At 37.0% G+C, this 19,870-nt stretch overlaps 1 protein-coding gene across 6 annotated transcripts; it reads left to right on the top strand.

Moving 5' to 3' along the window:
* Positions 1-465: 465 nt before the first annotated feature.
* On the top strand, positions 466-18,548 carry LOC18445177 (protein BONZAI 1). 6 transcript variants are annotated; one of them, XM_011629086.3, is made up of 17 exons: positions 466-594; positions 800-950; positions 2,201-2,248; positions 8,152-8,300; positions 8,477-8,525; positions 11,775-11,831; positions 13,093-13,269; positions 13,364-13,498; positions 13,626-13,687; positions 13,771-13,879; positions 13,978-14,092; positions 14,176-14,252; positions 14,402-14,539; positions 15,891-16,055; positions 16,162-16,275; positions 16,928-17,024; positions 17,970-18,548. In XM_011629086.3, exons 2-17 carry the CDS (start codon positions 804-806, stop codon positions 18,095-18,097), a joined length of 1,767 nt encoding a protein of 588 aa, XP_011627388.1. In that variant the 5' UTR covers positions 466-594; positions 800-803; the 3' UTR covers positions 18,098-18,548. The 6 variants fall into 6 exon arrangements, with proteins under 6 accessions (XP_011627388.1, XP_011627387.1, XP_088715256.1 ...); XM_011629085.3 differs by having other exon boundaries at positions 17,964-18,548; XM_088859130.1 differs by having other exon boundaries at positions 8,152-8,314.
* Positions 18,549-19,870: the final 1,322 nt, after the last annotated feature.

The following is a 19,870-nucleotide window of genomic DNA, read 5'->3' as shown; positions in this document are numbered from 1 at the left end:
CAAGTAGGTGATCGATCTAAAAACAATACAAACTAATGGTTCAAATGTTTTTTTATTATAATTATTATTTATAGTTTTTAAAATTTATTTATTTTCATATTCATGATCAGCATAGTAGAGATTACATGTCTTTAAAAATTAAGCCAAACAATCCATCTCAAAAATATATTTATTAATAAGCCCATATTCCTACATATGCGGCTGTATAGAAACCGGGACCTTTTTTAAGGTTGAAATTTGTAATTAGAGATAAAAATAAAATTTTAAGTTATTATAAAGATTTTGGGTACCGAACATCGTCCGAAACTGTTTAAAAAGTGCGCCTTAATTTGATTGTTTATGGCGTCAGCCTTATACAAACCAATTTGGCATTTCGATTTTCTCCATCTTAAAATTTCCCACCTGCTCTTTGCGTTCCAAATGAAGCCATCCCACTAAAAATAAGCACACCCATTATAGCGGTCTACCACAAAGGAGACCCTCTTCTCTCAAACTCAGGCACCAGTGAGATGCTCATTCTGTCTCTTCTTTCCCCTAACCCTAATTTTATTCTCTTTTCAACTCCAGAGACCGCCATTGATCCAGAGAAACCAGGTTCTTACATTTGCTATTAGCCGCTTCATCTGCCTTGATATAATGGGCATTTATTCAAAATTCAAACCTTCCATTAAATTTACGGGGCGTTAATTTCGTACAAAATTGTTCAGAAACTGATTCTTCATATGGTTTTTTGCTAATGAATATACTTTTTTTTTTTTTCGGTTTTTGTGGGGGTTTGCGTTTCCTCATGGTGTTTCAGAGCTATGGGAGGGTGTTTCTCAGACACAAGGGGGGGCCAGCAAGCCGTGGGAACTGCTGATAAAACCTCTGAACCTAATGCTGAAGCCAACGACACAGTCGATCTCTTCTTGAGAAATAAAGGTCACTATGGCCTCTACTCTCAATTGGAGGTATCTTTCTCTCTCTAAACGTATTACGTTGACTGGTTTTGCATGCACTGATGTTCTTCTCTTTCTATCTATGACTAAATCTATGAACCATGAAACATTGAACGCCTTGGTTTTTATCTCCTCTCTCTCTCTAAACCTCGTTTTCTGATTGATTATCCATGCGTTCGTGCTTTATGTCGTCTCTCTCCATGCATGATTTTTCTGATCAACTATGACTTTGTTGTTTGATCTCTCCTCTCTCTCTCTCTCTCTCTCTCTCTCTCTCTCTCTTTCACTCTTTAATTTGCATAGACAATCCACCCTCTCTTTGACAGTCAATTGGAGGGGTAATGTGTCTTTAGTTGAATTATTATTTGTGTATTCTTTTGATTCCTTTTGTCATCTATTGTCCATCTCTATCTTACTTTTATCTGTCTCCTTCTCTTACATTGGCTTGGAGACCTTAAATCCTACAATTTGAGTTTCTTCATGGTCTTGCATGCCCTTTCTCTCCCTCTCAACTGCATATTTATTATTTATCTGTATGTGAATTTGTCTGGTTTTCCTCCCTCTATCTCTGCTTGATCTATCTTTGTGCCTTTTATGTTTCCCTTTCCTCTCTCTATTTGTCCAAATCAGATATAATTGTTTCTGTTCCCATTTATTCTGCTTTTAAAATATTGAGTGGCGATACTTGTTTCCCATCTCTCTCTCTCTCTATCTCTATCTCTCTCTCCCTCTCTCCCTCTCTCCAACCTGTGTTTCTTGCCCTGACCTATCTTCATGAAAACTACTTATTCAAATTTATCCCACAGGTAATAATTACACCTTTAGCATCAATGTCTTCTTATATTTTCATAAATTTTGTGACTATTGTCGGCTTTACCTGTTAGTTTTTCTATGAGATGCGCTGTTATATATTTTTAAAACATTTCTATCTGCCTCTTTTCTAATTTGTCTGTTTCTTGGATCGATACTATTCTCAGTCAATTAGGCTTCAGTTGTTCGCCATACCATGTCATGATATGTTCAATTTTCATGTCTTTGGTTTAGAGATCTTTTGTCATATTTCTAAATATGACACTCTTTAAGTTATAGATTGGAGCACAAAAAGTGTACAAGTTACTTCATGTGCTGTGCCATTTCACCAATTACCAATATAACATTGTAATATGAACACAGTGATATAACTTGTATGTGTACCTTTCGATCTTCTTATTTGGATGAACACTATCTAATTAGTCATTTATTGATGAACATTTGTAACACAGATATCACTGTCTGCCTCAAATTTGCTTGATCTGGATGTTTTTTCAAAGGTATGGATTCCTCAAATTTGCTGAAATTTTGTATGCTGAAAATTAATTCGTCATAATCATCATCATCAGATCCTTTTCCCAACTAATTGGGGTTAGCTACACAAATCCTGGTCCAGTTCAGGATTCATGATAAGTTTGACAAAATTTTATGTTGGCTGCCTACCTAACACAAACCATCTCCTTTATCCGAGCTTGGGACACTTTAAGGGAAAGTTTAAGGTCCTCTCCCTTCTAAGACCAATTCAGACTGTTTATATATATATATATATATATATATAAAGTAAAACAAAAACCAGAATTGGGGCTATAGTTACCTGGAAAATCCCGAACCCACACTCCTCGTATGTGTACACATCAACCTGCATCATTGAAAGTCCCATTATATCAATTAACGAGAAAGAACAGTGAAAGTTTTGTTGGATTTTTTTCATTGAACACAATTATGTCCCAGAATGGATGCTTGCTTGTTTTCCACTTCTGGTTTATGGATTTTTTGTATTCATTGCTTGAGAGTGGTTCATCTGAATGCCAATTTAGATTTTTATTTAGCATGGGATTTGGGCATGTCGTCTAGTTGCAAGACATTAGAACTTCAAAACCATTAGACTATGGGTATAGCGCCCATATTGTTTACATCAAAACTAAATTTTTAATGATTATTAGCTCTTCTTGATTTCCCTCAGCAGGTTGATTTTTGGCATATAGATCATTTTGCCAAAAGTTGTTGCACTTGCTAGTTAAAGGAGGAAACAAATATCGAAATATGAGTTGTTCTACTGGATTTGTTTCTTATGCTGATTTGTGAATGAAACCATAGTTACTAGAGTCTTCCACCTCAGGTAGTGATTCCTCTTCGGAATCTTGCTTTGGTGCTTCGATCAATGAGTCTTAATCATCATAGAATCGGGTTCTTTCAATTTATGGATCTCGCTTCCACCTTCTAAGAATCTCGATTTCATTTATTTGGAATCCATCACAACATCAAAACCTGGATTCACAGTTACAACAAATGGTGACTCGATGAACATGGTATCTTCCAGTTTTTAGGAATATCAATCTGAGTTATTTGGAATCCAAATTCCACACCATTAAATCCACATGGTCCTCATTTATCTTTATTCGACGAGGATGGGTGTCAAGAAACGCTATAGAACATCAAGATGGGCGTCTAGAAACTCTATCTAACATCCAAATGGGTGTCTAGAAACTCTACTTAACGTCATTCCTATATTCCAGGCATCCAAAATAAATGTCTTGTTTTTTTTTTAAGTTCATTATTAATAAATCAAATAATTTTACTTTCTATATTCAATTTGGAAATTCCATTAAACCTCAACTCTAGTACATAGGGAACTCTAGCTAAGAGCACTCGACCTTAATTCTAATATTTATTGGGAACTGTGATTAAGGGCACTCAATATGTTGATTCCAATACCAGGGGAACCCTTACTTAGGGCACTTGGGGATGTTGATATTAATACAAGGGGAACCCTTGCTAAGTGTACTCAATACATTGACTCCAATAATAACCTTGGCTAGGATACTCTATAACCTTGAGCCTTTGGCGCTATGGAACTTGTTCCTTAATAACTTCTTGCGCTTTTTCAAGTGGTTGGGAGTGCAATTCCCAAATGGTGGGAATCTTGATTCCTGATATATGCGTAATAATACTGATGGCGCTTCCGATTATATGAAGCTTTTTGCCTCTTCCCCGCTTCTGATTCCTAATTGCTCCTGTTTCCAACAACTATGGAGTGAAGTAGCCATTGATTTATATGACACCTCAAAATAGCCATACCAAATGACAATGATTTAGAGCAAGGCCGCAAATATCCCAGTTACTCAGAAATAACGAAAGCTTGGGGGTAAGTGTGTGGTAATCACACAACCAATTTATAGGTGGACTGGGCATGGTGCATGTGTAGAACCTGGTTAGTCTTAGTCACATAGAGGTTTGAGACCATTGAAAAGCATTTTAAATACTACCCCAGGATATGGAGACAATTTCCTAGAATTGTTGCAAGAATAATTTGGAGTTTGTGGTCTGGCGTCAGCTCTCTTTTTGATGCTTGTACTATCAAGACTTATCTATATTTGTCATTTACTAAAGGCTTTCAACCATTTATTTTCCCCCAATGTTTCTTTTCTCTATTGGATTAGGGCCATTTGATCATTATTGACAACAGATGGGCCCATGTTGTGCTCTTTGTTTTTTTTCCTCTCTTCTTTCTATGGGTTATCTTTCAATGCTTGAATTCTCCAATGGCCTTCAGAAATTTAATTTGTTGGCCTGAAAATCTTGGATGTTTGAGTTCTTACATTGGACAAATAGTGGATCTTTCATCTTCGAGAGGAACCAATCAAATTGTTTGACCACAAGGCTATAGAAATGTCTGGCAACCACCAGCTCGATGTAACATTGCACTTAAAAGGTTAGTATCAACTATCGTCTCCCTGGGCAAGTTATGGTCATCAGTTCAAAAGTGTTAGGATCCCTTCAAATGTTTCCTAGTTCTTCGGGGCATATGTAGGTGCAAATGGACGCTCTTAAGTATATAAACTTAAGGCATGACGTCCATGGAGGCTAGTGCAAGGGAAAGGATGTTAAGTCAAGCCTAAGAGAATTATGCCCCGGTTTCAAATCATTCCCTTGGTTTGTATCCTTTTGGTAACAAGTAAGCAACGGATGGATGCAATGAAATATGGAGTCCATACTTTCCATTCTTTAATAATGATGCTTCAGCCAAGGATTTCAATTATGGATTTTTGAAATATCTTTTTGAACTTTTATTATTTGTTTAAAATTTTAAAATTCAATTTAGTAGTGAAAATGTGAAAATTTAAAACAACTAGGCAGGTTCATCACGTTTTTGCATGACACTCCTCCCTTAGATTATAAACACCCAATTGTGTTAACTGCTTTATGCATAATACATTATGAGGTACATAGCATTTATGGGTTCAGGAATATCCTTTCCTGCATCAATGATTAGAATGTAATTTCCCCAATCATGTCACTGGATGAAACATGAGCCCTTTTTTTCCTCTCTTTTATTTTATTTTTATTGTCTCTCTTTTTTTAGACAATGATAGATTGGGTTAACATAAAAAGAGCGAGATAGGAGGGAGAAAGAGGGTAAGGAGAAAGGGCAAGAAATTTCTTTTGCCCCAAGTTTGAGAGATGGAGTCTGTTTCTATATACTTCTGGAGTGAGATTTCTTAGTTTTGGATCCTCTCACTGTCCATGTGGGAAAAGAGATTTCATTAAAGCTGCTATTTTATGGCAATGTAAATTCAAAAAGCTATTGGGAACATTTATTGAGGGGAAGTGGAACCCCTTGACAATTGATGAAAATGTGCACTTTTGGGAATCACAATCCTCATCTGGTTCACTGGCAGGCATTTTAATCTTGGGTGTGGTGTGTATAAGGCTGAGGCCCTAAACAATGAAAGTAAGGTGCACCTTCAAATAGCGTCGAAAGATGTTGTTTCAGTACTAAAAATCTTTATGAAGGCCTTAAGATTTAACTCTTAAAAAATAGTGTTAGATTGAGCAGATCTATGAACACTTGAAAATCGTGAATATTGACGGTCAAAAATATGCATCACAAGATACGCTATTTCCAAGACTTGTAATCCATTTTTTCTTATGTCCATACATCTTGAGGTTGAGATGATCGATTTGAGAATTTTTGGGCATCGAAACAACATCTTCTAGCAAATTTTTGAGGTGTGTCTTAATTTGATTGTTTAGGGGCCTCAACCTTATATAAACTTTCCTTTAATCTTTGGAATTTAGGAATCCACATAAAGGTCTGAATTTTTTGGAACAGCTTGATCATTTCGTAAAGTTCTGATCTATAAAGATCTGAACCATTTCTTAGGCATGTTCTTGTATTGTCTTCTTGATTTGGCTGGAGAAAACCACTCAAGAGCTAACTGCATTCTCCTTTGACCTATTCGCATACTTTTCTGTTGTATGTAGTATCTCTTTTGAGTTTTTCTACATTCTGCAACATTTATAACCCACTTGAATGTTTATTCTTTTATTCAATTTCCATTTGATGCAGCCTTCCTCCTGCCATCTCTCCCATGTCCTTTTTTCTGAATAAGCATTGACGATCATATTTATAAAGAAGTATGAAGTTACATGAATGAAGGATGGTGTCCCACATTTTGGGAAAGCGGAGTGAAGTTACATGAAAGTTCCACAAGTTGGGCATTCTACACATTGCAGAAAATGATGTATTTTAATACTCTCTATACAACCAAAAATGAACCCTTTACAGTGATAGAAAAGCAAAAAGATCCAGGGACTGCACCTCAAAAAGATGCCAAAATAGTCCTTGACTGTATCCTGCGTTAGTTCCATTCTTAGAAGGGTATCAGCTTCTTGTTGGCTTCGTGTCACGTATATCGAAAGGAGGTGTGAATAGGTCTGCATAAATTGAAAATGTCATCAAAGATCCCCTGCATAAATGAAAATGTGGTCAAAGGCCTGTTGTAGTCACCAAGGTCAGGTTTAGCCTCTTGACGCCCAAGAGATGACATTCTTCTCAGAATCTCCCTTGATGCCCTTGAGTAGGCGATGGCCTCAGCTGTTGTACAGTCAGTATGACCAATAAATCCCAATCAAGAGAGCGGTTTATTTCCTTCATGGTCTCTGAAGAGGCCAAAAAACCGCTGCTGAGAGAGCAAACGAACTATTCCATGTTGTTTTATCCTTTGATTGTCGTTGTTATTTGTAGTCCAGTTGCGTTGATAGGGGAGTTCCTGGTTCTCTTTGATGCTTTGGCCGGGTACCTGGTTAAGTGGAGGTATATTGTGTGGTAGTTTTAGATAGGGATGTGTATCTATTTTGTATCACCTTTTTAGTTTGTTTATGATTCCAAGGGTTGCACTGCAGATGGTTTGTGGCTGAAGCACAACTGCAGCTATCCTCGTCATTTTGACTGTCTTATTGATCATACTTGGTTACTTCTAATACAATTCATATACTGGACACATTTGAGCGGGCCAAGTTGGTAACAATTCTAAATATAGAAGAAGTTTATATTTGAGGAGGTCCATTGGTTGCATGTTAGCTACAGGTTTCAATAAATATAGTCGGGCCCACTTTGACTTGTATCCTTCTTTATCAGTAAAAAGAATGGAAAAACTTGTTTACAAGTACTTTTCTTTGAGTTGTGCTGTCTATCATATTTGTTGACCAAGGTGTACGTGGCACAGGCATCCCTTTTTCAGCGTTCTAGTCCTTGGAAGTAGTATGCCATACTTCTGAGAATGATAGGTGTTGCAGAAGGGTGTGCAAGATGATGAGTATGATTAAGGTGATGAGCCATGGGCCACGTAGCAATTATTTTACTGACTGTTTATTGGCTAGAATTCTCGTATCATCATGGTGGCTGCTTCCACAAAAGTTGCATAGAATCTATAGTTCCAATAGTGTCATATAGCTTTTGCAAATTATACTGGAAGCTTATATACGGTGGATTTATATATGATCTAAATTCAAGCATTTCTATAAGTTGACTGCTATACTCGGACTCAACAAATCTTATTTGAACTCCACAAAATGCACCTTTTTTTTATTCATTGTCTCCTGCTGCGCTTCTTATATGAGATTGTCTTGTGGTTTTAATGGAGTTCTTTGATTTGTATTCCATCTAGGCTTTTGCATAACTTGTTCTGGGTGAGAGTTTTTTTGTTGCATTCCTGTGATATATTATTTGGTTACTTGTTTTGTTATTTCTGATATTTTAGTTATCTGTGAATTGGATTCTCACTGTTTATCATCATAAATTGTGAACATGAAATATCTATATTTGTTTATTGCCCATGCTTGAATGCATTATTCTCCTGCAGTTTCTTTTACTTACTTGAATAATATCTTTTGTTTGAAGAGTGATCCCATGGCTGTAATATTTTCAAAGAGAAAAGATGGTACTTTTGAAGAGGTTGGACGTACAGAAGTTTTATTGAATACATTGAATCCTGTCTGGATTACAAAGCTTTGTATCATTTATCAGTTTGAGATGGTTCAGCCATTGGTGTAAGCTTCTGAAGGTTCACAAAATTCATTTCTTTTTATGTATATGCCCATTAAATGTGAAAAATGTTGTTTTGATATGTTTGAAATCATTATCAAGTTTGATACTTCTATTTATATCCTTAATTCTTTCCTCTGAGCTTCATCCTTACAGGCTGCTGGTATATCTTTCATTACAGGTTCAAAGTTTATGATGTTGACACCAAGTTTCATAATGTGCCTGTTAAGGTAGCCTATAATCTATATGTTCAGTTTCTTTTTAAATTTTAGACTGGGATTATCTGCAAGATGAATTTCTGTTTTTATTTGAAGTATCTATGTCTATTTCTATGCTTATGGTGGATTCAAGTTTCGATGTGCCAAAATATTTTAGAATCATAAACAATTACTTGGATGCTACAATTATTGTTAGGTACTTAGATCAATTCAGCCTTTAGTTTAATGGTTGGAGACCTGGTTTGCATTGAGAGAGGTCTTGGATTTGAACAGCTCTCTAGAAATCAACCGGACCTAGCTGCAAAAAATGGTCGGCCTTTTTTTATATGGTGGTTCTACTTTCTAACAAGCAAAATAATTGGTAATGTATGCTGTTTAGGACTCTGGTCTCCTTTTTATATTATTTCTAAGCTCATGACTCTTGTTTACATGTACCAGCTTTGAATTATAGAGGGGTAATGAAGGCTCAAAACCACGCTACAGGGTTCTCGGAAACCCCTCGCTTGTGGAACAAGGAACCCCAAAATATCTGGATCCCACCCATGATATTTACATAGTCTGCTTGATGCATAACATGCAAATACGACAAAAAATGAGTATGAGAAATATAGCAAAAACAAAAGCATATGACAATGACACAAGGTTTATGTGTTTCACCCAACACACTTTTTTCTGCACGCGGTCTACGCACACTGGAAGGCCCATCTGAAACCAAAGGGCGGCTACATGGAGAATCATGAAAGGGCCCCCCGATAGATGTATTCCTTTGAAGAGCTTCATTTTGCATGATGGAGGGTCTCCCAAATAACATCTACGGGTCTCGGAGTCAATTATGCCCCTGATCCGCTATGGAGTGCATAATAAAGGGCCGTGATTAAAGATGGCGAATGCGGATGCAAATCAGCCTTAAATTGAACTTCAAGATAGCCCCCACTACCGCAAGGATACCCCCCCCTGATTTTGGGCTCAAAAAGATGCCGAACAGAGAAGATATAGTCAAAAGTCTAAACAATGTATGGAGTACTATTACCGTGCTGTGGACCATGATAAAGAGGCCAAAATTACAAAAGAGCCCCCGGAAATCAGCCTCCGATAGGTTCATGATCATCACAGATGACGTTAGAGATCCTGAAAACTCCAACTCCAAATTTCCATGCCCTTTCGAGGTCATTTGGGTCCACTAGTAAAGCATAATGTAGAAAAGTTAATTCTGGTAATACACCAAAATTAGGGGTATAAGGCTGCATAAACAATAATTTTTAGCAATTTTTCGAGCCTCGACTTCTTTCACACCCTAAGGTTGGTCGACCAGGGGTTCGGATATGTCATTCTAGGCCTCGTAAGCTTTTCCATTGAAGTCCATATCAAGGGGTATCTCTTGCCAGAGGTGGGTAAAAGTCTGGAGAGAATTCGGCCATTTCTTATGTTTTGCAAATCTCATGAACCTTTCACCAGTTTTCAGACGATCTCTCTTGAGCCAGTAATGGGGTTTGTGGCATTAGAAATGGAGCTCGACATGCTTTCTATGGTGTCCTGAAAATTACAAGGCATGGATTGAAGGTCAATTTCAAGCGAATTTGTGTCAAAAAGTGAAGACATGGATGATTTTGCACTTTAGATGCAATAAAAGGCTCATACCTCATCTGATAAGGGGAGTTTTCAAGCGATAAGCCAAAATGTTCATAGGATGTAGGCTCAACATTTCCCTGGTCGTGGATCGTCAAGAAACTGGCAGAAACCCACCGGAAAATGAAAAAATAAGTGTATGGAAAATGGGTTTTACTGAATTTTGGATTCAAGAACACATGCATGGAACTTCCTTGATTCTTGGAATTTTCGGACGAAATTTGTTGCAAAATGACAGTAGAAGCCCAATCTACAATTGTTTGGGGACCAGTCGCCCGTTTTAGCGCCAAAAATAAAGAAATAAGACCATACCATAGGCAGGTGATGGGGAACCTCTTGTAAGGGACTAGAGTGGAATTTTATACATTGTGAACTCCAAATTTTGTCCTTTTTGAGTTTGGATGGACCCAAAACTAATTATCCACCCACCTTTCCCCCAAAAAGTTAATAGTCCACCCTACTTTGAAACCCCAACTAAACCCTAACCCTAGGTTCCCCTAAGGATAATTGTTTATACTCAAGCAGGCCCTAACCCTAGTCAAGAAAAATATCCAAACTACCCTTAACAAGCAAATAGAGTGCAAAATCATCCACCCTCCAAAATCCTTCATGAGCCTAGGATGCTAGGGTACCCCTACCCACTTGAGAACAAGTAACTCAGGAGCTAGTAGGGGTCTGGCACCAAATTGCCTCCCTTTCTCTAGAAATCAGAAACCATCCCAAAGGTAATCAATCGATAAGAGTCTAGGAGACTGCAGTGCTTCCATCAGTGAGAGAAAACCGTGAGGTCTAAGAGGGTCCCAATATGACCCAGGACGATCCACCATTTAAAAGTGTGAGGTAATTGTTCTTGTGCATTTGGTACTCTTTTACTTCACAAAATGAAAGGTTTATTTATTTATTTATGTTTTTTATTTTTAAAGTACTTCAGAAAATGAAAGTTTGTGATGCTTGATTGTGTGTGTGATTTAGTTTTGCTTTATCCATAAAATATTTCAGAGTCACAAGTCCCAAAGCCTCACACACCACACACGAGCGCGACAGGATAGGTCCACAACTTTGGCAAGAAACTCCATTGGGGGGGTTGGAATTCTGAAAAATCATACTAATTTGACCAAGTTTGTGACAGTTGGGTTTCACAAATGGTAGTATGCCAGTTGAGGCATTTATTATGATCTTGATAAATATCCGACATTTGCCCTTTTTCTACCGAGTACTGGCAGAAACTATTGAGGACCTTTGATTTGCACGCTGGTCTATGATTGACTTGGGCATGGGAGTCTGATTTGGGCCATTATTGGGTCAGATCTCTTGCTGTCTTGAAAAACTGGTATGCTTTGATAATTTGTTTTATCTGTTTTGCATGATATTAATTTGTTTCTTTATGAGACTCATCATGCTATAGACTAAGAAGTTTGATGACATTCTGTTGGACAATAACCTTTAGAGTTACCATCAATTATCCAAACATATTTATTGTTCTGTCTGAAATATTTATTGTTTTCTGTCTACAATTGAGATAAATTAGTGGCAAATGATGTTATCTGGTTATCTTCATGTATGTTTCTTTTGTACCTGTTTTGTGTAGTTTGAGTTTGAATATTGAAACTCATGAAAGGTTGAAAACTCTTGTAGACAATTCATCTGGATGAACAACAATTTCTTGGTGAAGCTAGTTGCACTTTAGCAGAGGTATGACATCGCCTTGTGATCGCATTTTGTTTTATGGGGTGGAAATGAGCCATGAGTCATGCACATGTAGTTAATGTCACGTAATGAAAAATACACAGCTGACTGCTTTCACTTGCCCATGCCCACCATTTTCTACATTTGTTTGAATTCCAGCTAGCATGGTCAATCAGAAGTATGCAAGTGCATCTGAATGTCGTGATTTGCACTTTTCTGGACATTTTATTTGATATTTCATTCCATCACTTACATAGGGCGGCCAGTGCACATTCTCATCTGCTAGCCTAGAATTATGTAGTAGGCTTAAGGGTATTTGCTCCACCTTTTATAATCTACCGATGTATTGATTAACCTATAGTAATAAGTCAACCATGGCATAGGTTTTAACAACGATAAGTGTCTTTAATATCTGATATGTACTTCAGTCAAATCATTTATGGCAGATAAAAGAGATACATATGCATCCTTGATAGCTGATATGCATGGCTGCAAGTATGTGCTTCCATCTGCTGGCAGATAACCATGGCAAGATTCATATGCTTGTATTCATGCTTTCCCATGTTTCTTTTGTATATAATATTCTTGTGATTGCTGATCTATGCCTATATTATGTGTATAATGGATGGTGCATACAAATGCAGACATGTGTTTTTACATATATATGTATGTAGGTAAACGTGCATGTATCCAGGTTTTTAAGGCAGTCAAGGCCCCTCAGAGATTGAATATGACACCATTAGATGCAGAAAAAGAGCGATGATGTTCTATTAATACTTGGAAAATAAAAGGATGATAAAGCACCTTTGGATGCAGAAAACAAGGATGATGTTATATGATTCGAACTTAGAAAGAAGAGGAATCATAGGCTAGGGCTAGCAATGAGCCCGGAGGCCCAGCCTGGTGGGCCCATCCTCCAAACTAGGGCCTAGCCACAAAATATGGTGTAAGGAGCCAGGCTTGGGCTACAGGCCCCCTCGGCCTGGTCCGTGCCGCACCTGGGTCATGGCTGGCCTGGCCATTGGCAGTCCTTCATATGGACATTTCTGATAACAATTCTTTCTTTTCTTTTTGGGAAATGGCCTTTGAACTTTTTTTTTTATGATTCCCATTTGTTTGAGGCTCTCTTTGTGAGTGAAATATTAAAGTACCATCGACCTTGCAAGTTCTTTAGAGGCATGGGGTGTGCATGGACATGGATGCATCTATATGTAAATGAAGTGCACTGCAGAAATTCTGACTGGATTTATTCTCCCTAATTTTCCAGATAGTCACAAAGAGGGATAGAACTTTGACACTTACTCTTCAAGGAAGAAATGCAATGGGGGCAAAGAACCTGGGAATGCTGACTCTCCATGCCGAAGAAGCCATGGCATCAAAGACAGTTATAGAGATGAAAATACGTTGTTCTGATCTCGAAAAGAAGGATCTGTTCTCTAAAAGTGTATGTGTTTGCCTAGGAATTATTGCATCACAGGAATTGGGGCAGAGTGCTCAAAGCTAGCTGGGTACCTGACTTTGGAGTATTCTTCATGCAGGACCCTTTCTTGATAATATATAAAATTGTGGAGAATGGCACTCCAATTCCAATTTGTAAGACAGAAGTGATAAAGAACAGTTCTAATCCTACATGGAGGCCCCTAGTCCTTACCATGCAGCAATTTGGATGCAAGGTAAGGATCTTTCCTTCTCTATTATATTATTTCAATTAAGTGCCTGGGAAACACTTCATTTTAAAAATTTAGTTCCACATAGAACTTATGTTTTTCTTTATTATGATGGTTATTCAATTTCATGCAGGAGAACCCGTTGATTATTGAATGTTATGACTTCAATAGCAATGGAAGACATGAACTTATTGGGTATGCTTCTCATATGTCCTCTCTTGTCTTTTTCATGCTTGGAACTTACAAGCTAGGCTCTCATTTATTAATTCCTTTAACAGAAAAGTTCAAAAATCAATGTTAGACCTGGAAAGTCTTCACAAGGACCATGGTGGAATAAATCTTTATTTAGAGGTGCCTGTGCCTGTCGCAGGGGATGCCCATAAGCAGGTATTTTACAAACTTTGAATATGTTCTCATGAGAGGTGTAATCAATTTTACTGAATATTCACTACTTAGTCATGAGTCTTCCTATTATTTCTTCTCAGGTTTTGAAGAGTCAGCTATTTGTGGATAACTTTGTTGAGAAGCAGCATTATAGTTTCTTGGATTATATTTCTGTGGGTTTTGAGCTCTGCTTCTTGGTTGCTATTGATTTCACAGGTATTCCCTACTTTCTAATTATTAAATGTTCATGGTTTAGCTAAGTTTCTGAGCTAATTCTCATACTTTTCTCTGTTAATCAGCTTCAAATGGAAATCCTCGGCTCGCTGATTCATTGCATTACATCGATCCTTCAGGTAGACTGAATGCTTACCAGCAGGTGAGGTTATCCCTCTTTTGTGGCTGATATTGAAAAAGAATGCTCATTCTTGATGACCCTTTTTCCTTGCTTTTCTTCTAGACATAATCATCTTTGACATGCTTGATCCACATGGTTGCTGGTGTTTCTTATTTGGTTTTTTGTTGCAGGCCATAATAGAAATTGGGGAGGTCATTCAATTCTATGATTCTGATAAAAGCTTCGCTGCCTGGGGTTTTGGAGGGAGGCCAATTGATGGGCCTGTTTCTCATTGCTTTAACTTGAATGGTAGTACGGTTAAGTCCGAGGTGAGTTTCCACTCAGTTTTCGTGCTCCATTCTTGTAAATTTGAGTGTGCACATATGATCATGTCTTGATTTTAATTTGCTTGTTATTTATTGTATCATTTTATATCCTTCTGTTTCTTCTCATTTAGAATATTTGAACTTCTGTCAATCTATTTGCATCTCAATTGCCTTGAGGGTGCTGGCATGGTCATGGTTATTGTTAAGCTTCTGTCAAATGTACCATAACGGTAGCTCAGTGTATTCTATCCTCACTTCCTTTATATCTTTTATTCTTTCATTCTTTTTAAGCTTGTTAGAGGTTATTATTCATTTGTATTTATTCAGTTTATGCGGACATCTAACAAAGATGCAAATGGTTAGGAAAGAGTGAATAATTAACGTTTTTTTGAGAATATTAAATTTGTATTAAAGAAATGAGAAAGAGAAAAATTGCAGCTGAGAGTGAATAATTAATGTTTCTTACCCAAAAGTAGTTAGATTTCATGGTCATACACACAGGTATGTATACACACGCATGCACCCGTACTCCTGTTGATATGCATAAACATGTAGCCAAGGTTCTACTGGCTGCTGTGTTGGATACCTTGTTGTTTCCATGGGAATTCCCTGTCTGTGCTGCATTTCTGATGTATTTGTGGAGTAGATTTCATGAGTCCATAGTCTCTTAGGGACATCTATAAATAATACAATAACAACTAATTGGATATCTTTCATTTCCTTTTTGAGTTTGGTGACCCATCCTGAGAGGTGGCATGGCTGGGTTGTTTACTGGCTGCCAATAGGCCCCTGTAGTTATATGTTCTGATGGAATATGGTGTGTATGAACTGTTGAAGCATGCTTTCTTTCAAAGAGAAATGCTTTGCTTGGAGGGGTCTACACAGCCATGTCGAAGTCAGATTTGGCTGTCTTAACAAATTCAAAAAAGAAACACTGGGAACCAGTGAGACTCAGCTGGTTCCCAAGGTTTTTCACTAGGACCCAGCAAGGTGCCTGGTCTGAGAAGCCTCGCCTGAGTGCCAAAACGGGCTTGGCGAGTTTTAAAATACTGGTTATCGCTTTCTTTTGGTCCTGTATGTAATGCAAAGAATTAATCCTCACTAAGCGTTGGCTGCTTCTTGTCTGTCACATAATGGACCTTTCAATCAAGTCATGAGAATGCAAGATTATGATTTTTCAAGCTTAAGTATTCGATGCATCAGTATTATACTGCATACGTATTGTAACTAAAAACATATTTTGACCCCCCACCCAAAAGAAAAAGAAAACATTGTTCATTTCCAATGGAGTATTCTCTCTCTCTCTCTCTCTCTCTCTCTCTCTCTCTCTATCTCATTCACAATCTCATTACAGGTTCAAGAGATACATGGCATCATGACAGCCTACACAAGTGCTCTGCATAATGTATCCCTTGCTGGACCAACTTTATTTGGGCATGTGATCAATAAGGCAGCAGAAAGAGCTAACCAGTCACTGTTTTCTAATCAAAGGAAGTACTTTGTCCTGCTTATAATTACGGTAAAGTGCCTGATATGTCATTAGTGAATTTCCTTGAGGCTTCTTTCTTGATATAATAATGTAAGATTTTTCCTTTTAAACAAAATAATAGTGAGTTTTTCTTCAGGATGGGGTTATTACTGATCTCCAAGAGACTAAGGATGCCATTGTGAGGGCATCTGACTTGCCTTTGTCAATTATAATAGTTGGAGTTGGAGGGACTGATTTCAAGGAAATGGAGGTACACTTTGCCCTCTACTGTCCCTTTATTGATCATGCATGGTTGAATAGGTGTATGATATTGTAAAATATGGATTGCTTTGTGATAATCCTTAGGATAGATATTAAGTTTTCTGTTCTGTTGGCTAGAGTGTTACAAGTGAAGCATCTGTGATGCTTAGAAGCACTGCGTGTTAACTAAGGGTCACCATTTCCTAACTCGTTTACCATGTGACTTTGTGTTTATGTTGTGTTATCAATACCTACTGCCGTTAATGACTCAAGTGCAGTTTCAGAGTTGATAACATCCTGTCAAGTTTTGCTTTGATCTTGTAAAGCACATTGTCATCCTAGAATCAGATGTACAGGGATTTTTATTGGAAAGTATGCAGTACACCACCTATGCATATTATATGGGACAGTTTGGGGTATCCACGGTCCATTTCCAATGATGAATATTGGAGATTAACAAAATCCACACAAATATCCATCATCATGAATGAACGCTCGATGCGACTGTAGTTTGCCATTTACCATAAACAACTCACTGTTCCTTTAGTTAAAGAAGATCAAAGGTCTTTGTTTTGATTATATGATTATATCCAATTTGTGGAATTATTCTTAACTGGGAAATTTTAGAATTTGGATGTGATATGGTGATATTTCTGGAACAGATCTTAGATGCGGATAAAGGAGAATTACTACAGAGTACCACGGGGAGAATAGCTACTCGTGATATTGTACAGTTTGTTCCATTCCGAGAAGTGCATGGTAAGTTGTTTTTGAATCCCACTTCTTTAACTCTCTGATAAGAACATTATATTAAAGGGAATGTAAAAAACACCTAAAACTGCCGTGCTCCAGTCCTAACACAAAATTAATCAATTTCTCATGGATTGTGGGGTGGCACGATATCCCAGGGGAATTACACTATTCACAAGTCTTGTAGGCAAAATTATAAGACTTCCTAGTTATCAGCTGTTCAATTGGATTAATCAGGATGCGATAGTAATGAGATCGAATCAAACTGGTAGCCTATCAGCGGGCAACAAATCAGTCAATTGACGTCCTTATGATGTATACATCTCCATATATGGATTATTTATGATGTATTTTCCCATATCTCATTCAAAAATTATCATTGCACCTTTGGATCTCTGACCACCTACCTGCCAGACCTCTTTTGAGAATGTAAAGGCATTTAGATTTCTCTTTTCCCATCGTTGGGGATAATTTCATCAAAACAGGTCACCACTTAGGCTGAATTGTTTGAGGGTTGTTTATCAAGAAGTAAATTCTCTCTCTATCTCTCTCTCTCTCTACTATGAGACTATTTACTATTTTACAAGGAGGTCACAATCATTCTTAGCCCTTACTTGTCAAATTTAGATGGCTTGGGGTGTGTCACGAAGTATGAAATTTTTTTTTTGAACTTGAGTTAGTCAATGACATACTTACAAACGTCTAATTTAAAATTTGACAAACAAGATTGATTTTGATCTCTTGTACTAAAAGTAAATAGACTCTTTGTATGCTTTCCTTTATATATTGGTTTATATCTCGCACCTGATGATTTTAGAAGAAGGGTTCCTCCCTGAATTTGGATAAAAGCAATAGTCAAAACATAGAAAAGGCCCATATGTTGGTGTGCATGTGCTTTTGTATGTTCTATATATTCTGGCTCACTCTTGTGCAACCTGGTTTTCAAAGCTCCAGGCCAGCAGATCTCAGTTGTTCAGTCTCTCTTGGAGGAGCTGCCTGCGCAATTTGTAAACTTCATGAGGAGTCGGAATATCTTGCCCCACCCGCCAGGTGCTCAAGGTGGTGCTCCACCCCCTCCTTGATTTTGAGAGAGAGCTGAAGCCCACACCACTGACATTGAGCTTGAATCATCAGGCTGATATACAAGTTGCTTGGGTCTGTTAGCTGTGCTCAGCTCATTCGGGGCCATTTCTTCCAGTTAATTGACAACCAAGCTTCCTGTTTTTGAGTTAAAAGGTTTTGTTACTTTGTGTGAATGCTCTTTTGAGAAAGGAGAATGGCCCTTTTGAGCGCTCGCTGTACAGCCATTGGATTTGTAAATGTGATGATTGATTTTACGGATTGTGAGTACATGAAGTTGGTGATTGCTATCAATTTGTGCCTGTGTGTGTGTGAGAGAGAGAGAGAGAGAGAGAGAGCACGCCTTAACAGGTTTATGTTATTGACTGGGATGTCTACAATGAGAACACTTGCTATGAAGTTTGTCTTCTGGAAATAGGATTGGATTCTGCTGTTCAGTGTCTTAGGCATCAAGATTGACTCTCTCTCAATTTTGTAAGCATTTGATTTTGCTTTAATATTGACTTAAAAGAGCAGGTCCTCTATTAATTGTAAGACTCTTATTTAGAACCCAAGCCCCTATTTGGGGACCATTAATAATGATGGTCCTGTTTTTTCGTCCATTTCGTATTGAAGAACGCATAAGTTAGTCAGGAGAAGTCCTTTCTAGTAAGGAAAAAATTTATATAAGGTTGCAACCTTAAAATGTAGAATTTAAGGTGGACTTCAAAAATCTATTGAAAAAGGTTGTTTTGATGTTGGAAAACCTTGTAATTGACCATTTTGTCATTGAGATATATAAATATGAAAAAAAAAGAAGAAGATTTTGAGTTCTAAAATAGTGCATCATGCAATACATTATTTGTACCATTCATTTTCAAGATTTTGATATGCTTATAGATCTATTTGATTTGAATTATTTTTGGAGTTTAAAATTTTATAATTAGAGATGGAAATGGATTTTCAGGCCATCCTAGGAATTTTTAACTTACCTCTTATGATAAAATTTAAAGGTGTACCTTACTTTGATTGTTTAACATGGCAACCTCATGCAAACCACACCTTGTTTGTTAATGAAATGCAGCCAAAATGTCCATAAAGTAATATGCAAAAATAAAATGGAAATTGATAGAAATTTTTATTTTTGAAATTAAAAAATAGTCATGTATATTTTGTGTTTTACACTAAAGTCCTTTTGTAGTCAATAGTATACTCTAATTTTATTTTCCTTTCTATATATCTGATTAAGCTCAAATGTTGGGCTTCCATATCTAATTCTAATGCATTTGTATGAAATCTTTAAAAAAACAGAAAGCTAATAAAAATGATCAAAATATCTCCATAAATGTCAAAGTTTAGGTTTACTTTGGTCATTTTAATAGAGTTTTCTTTATATATTCTTTTGCCAAATGTGAGATGGTGAGAGTTATCAAGTCTCCAAATTTGAACTCAATTCAATGTATAGAAAAGGAAATAAAATTAAAATACTATATAAACTCTCAAAGAGACTTGAATGTAAAATATAAAATATATTAGACTAATTTGAAAATAAAATGCGATTTTTTTCATAAATTTCCCTAAAAATTGTTTGGCATTCACATTTTTATAAACAACTCCCTTAAATGGAGTTCATGCCATCCAAATAGGGGCATGTAATGGCGCCTTACTTTGGGATGGTATTGGAGTAATTTTATCACTTGTAAATCATTTTTAATAGGTACCAATTTTTTGCACTTGGCCGTTTTGGTTATTTTTCAGGTTCTGCGATTTCTGAACTTTATAACCAGATATGTGCT

Source organism: Amborella trichopoda, chromosome 2 (assembly GCF_054954075.1).
Source record: "Amborella trichopoda isolate Santa Cruz 75 chromosome 2, AtrichopodaSantaCruz75HAP2 v2.0, whole genome shotgun sequence".
NCBI lineage: Eukaryota > Viridiplantae > Streptophyta > Magnoliopsida > Amborellales > Amborellaceae > Amborella > Amborella trichopoda.
Note: the sequence above shows the minus strand (reverse complement) of the source record. Positions and strands in the feature narration are given on the sequence as shown.

Excerpts from the sequence above, each read along its gene's own strand:
- LOC18445177 (XM_011629085.3), top strand. The coding sequence starts at position 804 with ATGGGAGGGTGTTTCTCAGACACAAGGGGGGGCCAGCAAGCCGTGGGA. Across the intron at positions 14,093-14,175 it reads GGTTGCTATTGATTTCACAG|CTTCAAATGGAAATCCTCGG; the intron begins GTATTCCCTACT and ends TCTGTTAATCAG. Across the intron at positions 14,540-15,890 it reads GTAGTACGGTTAAGTCCGAG|GTTCAAGAGATACATGGCAT; the intron begins GTGAGTTTCCAC and ends ATCTCATTACAG.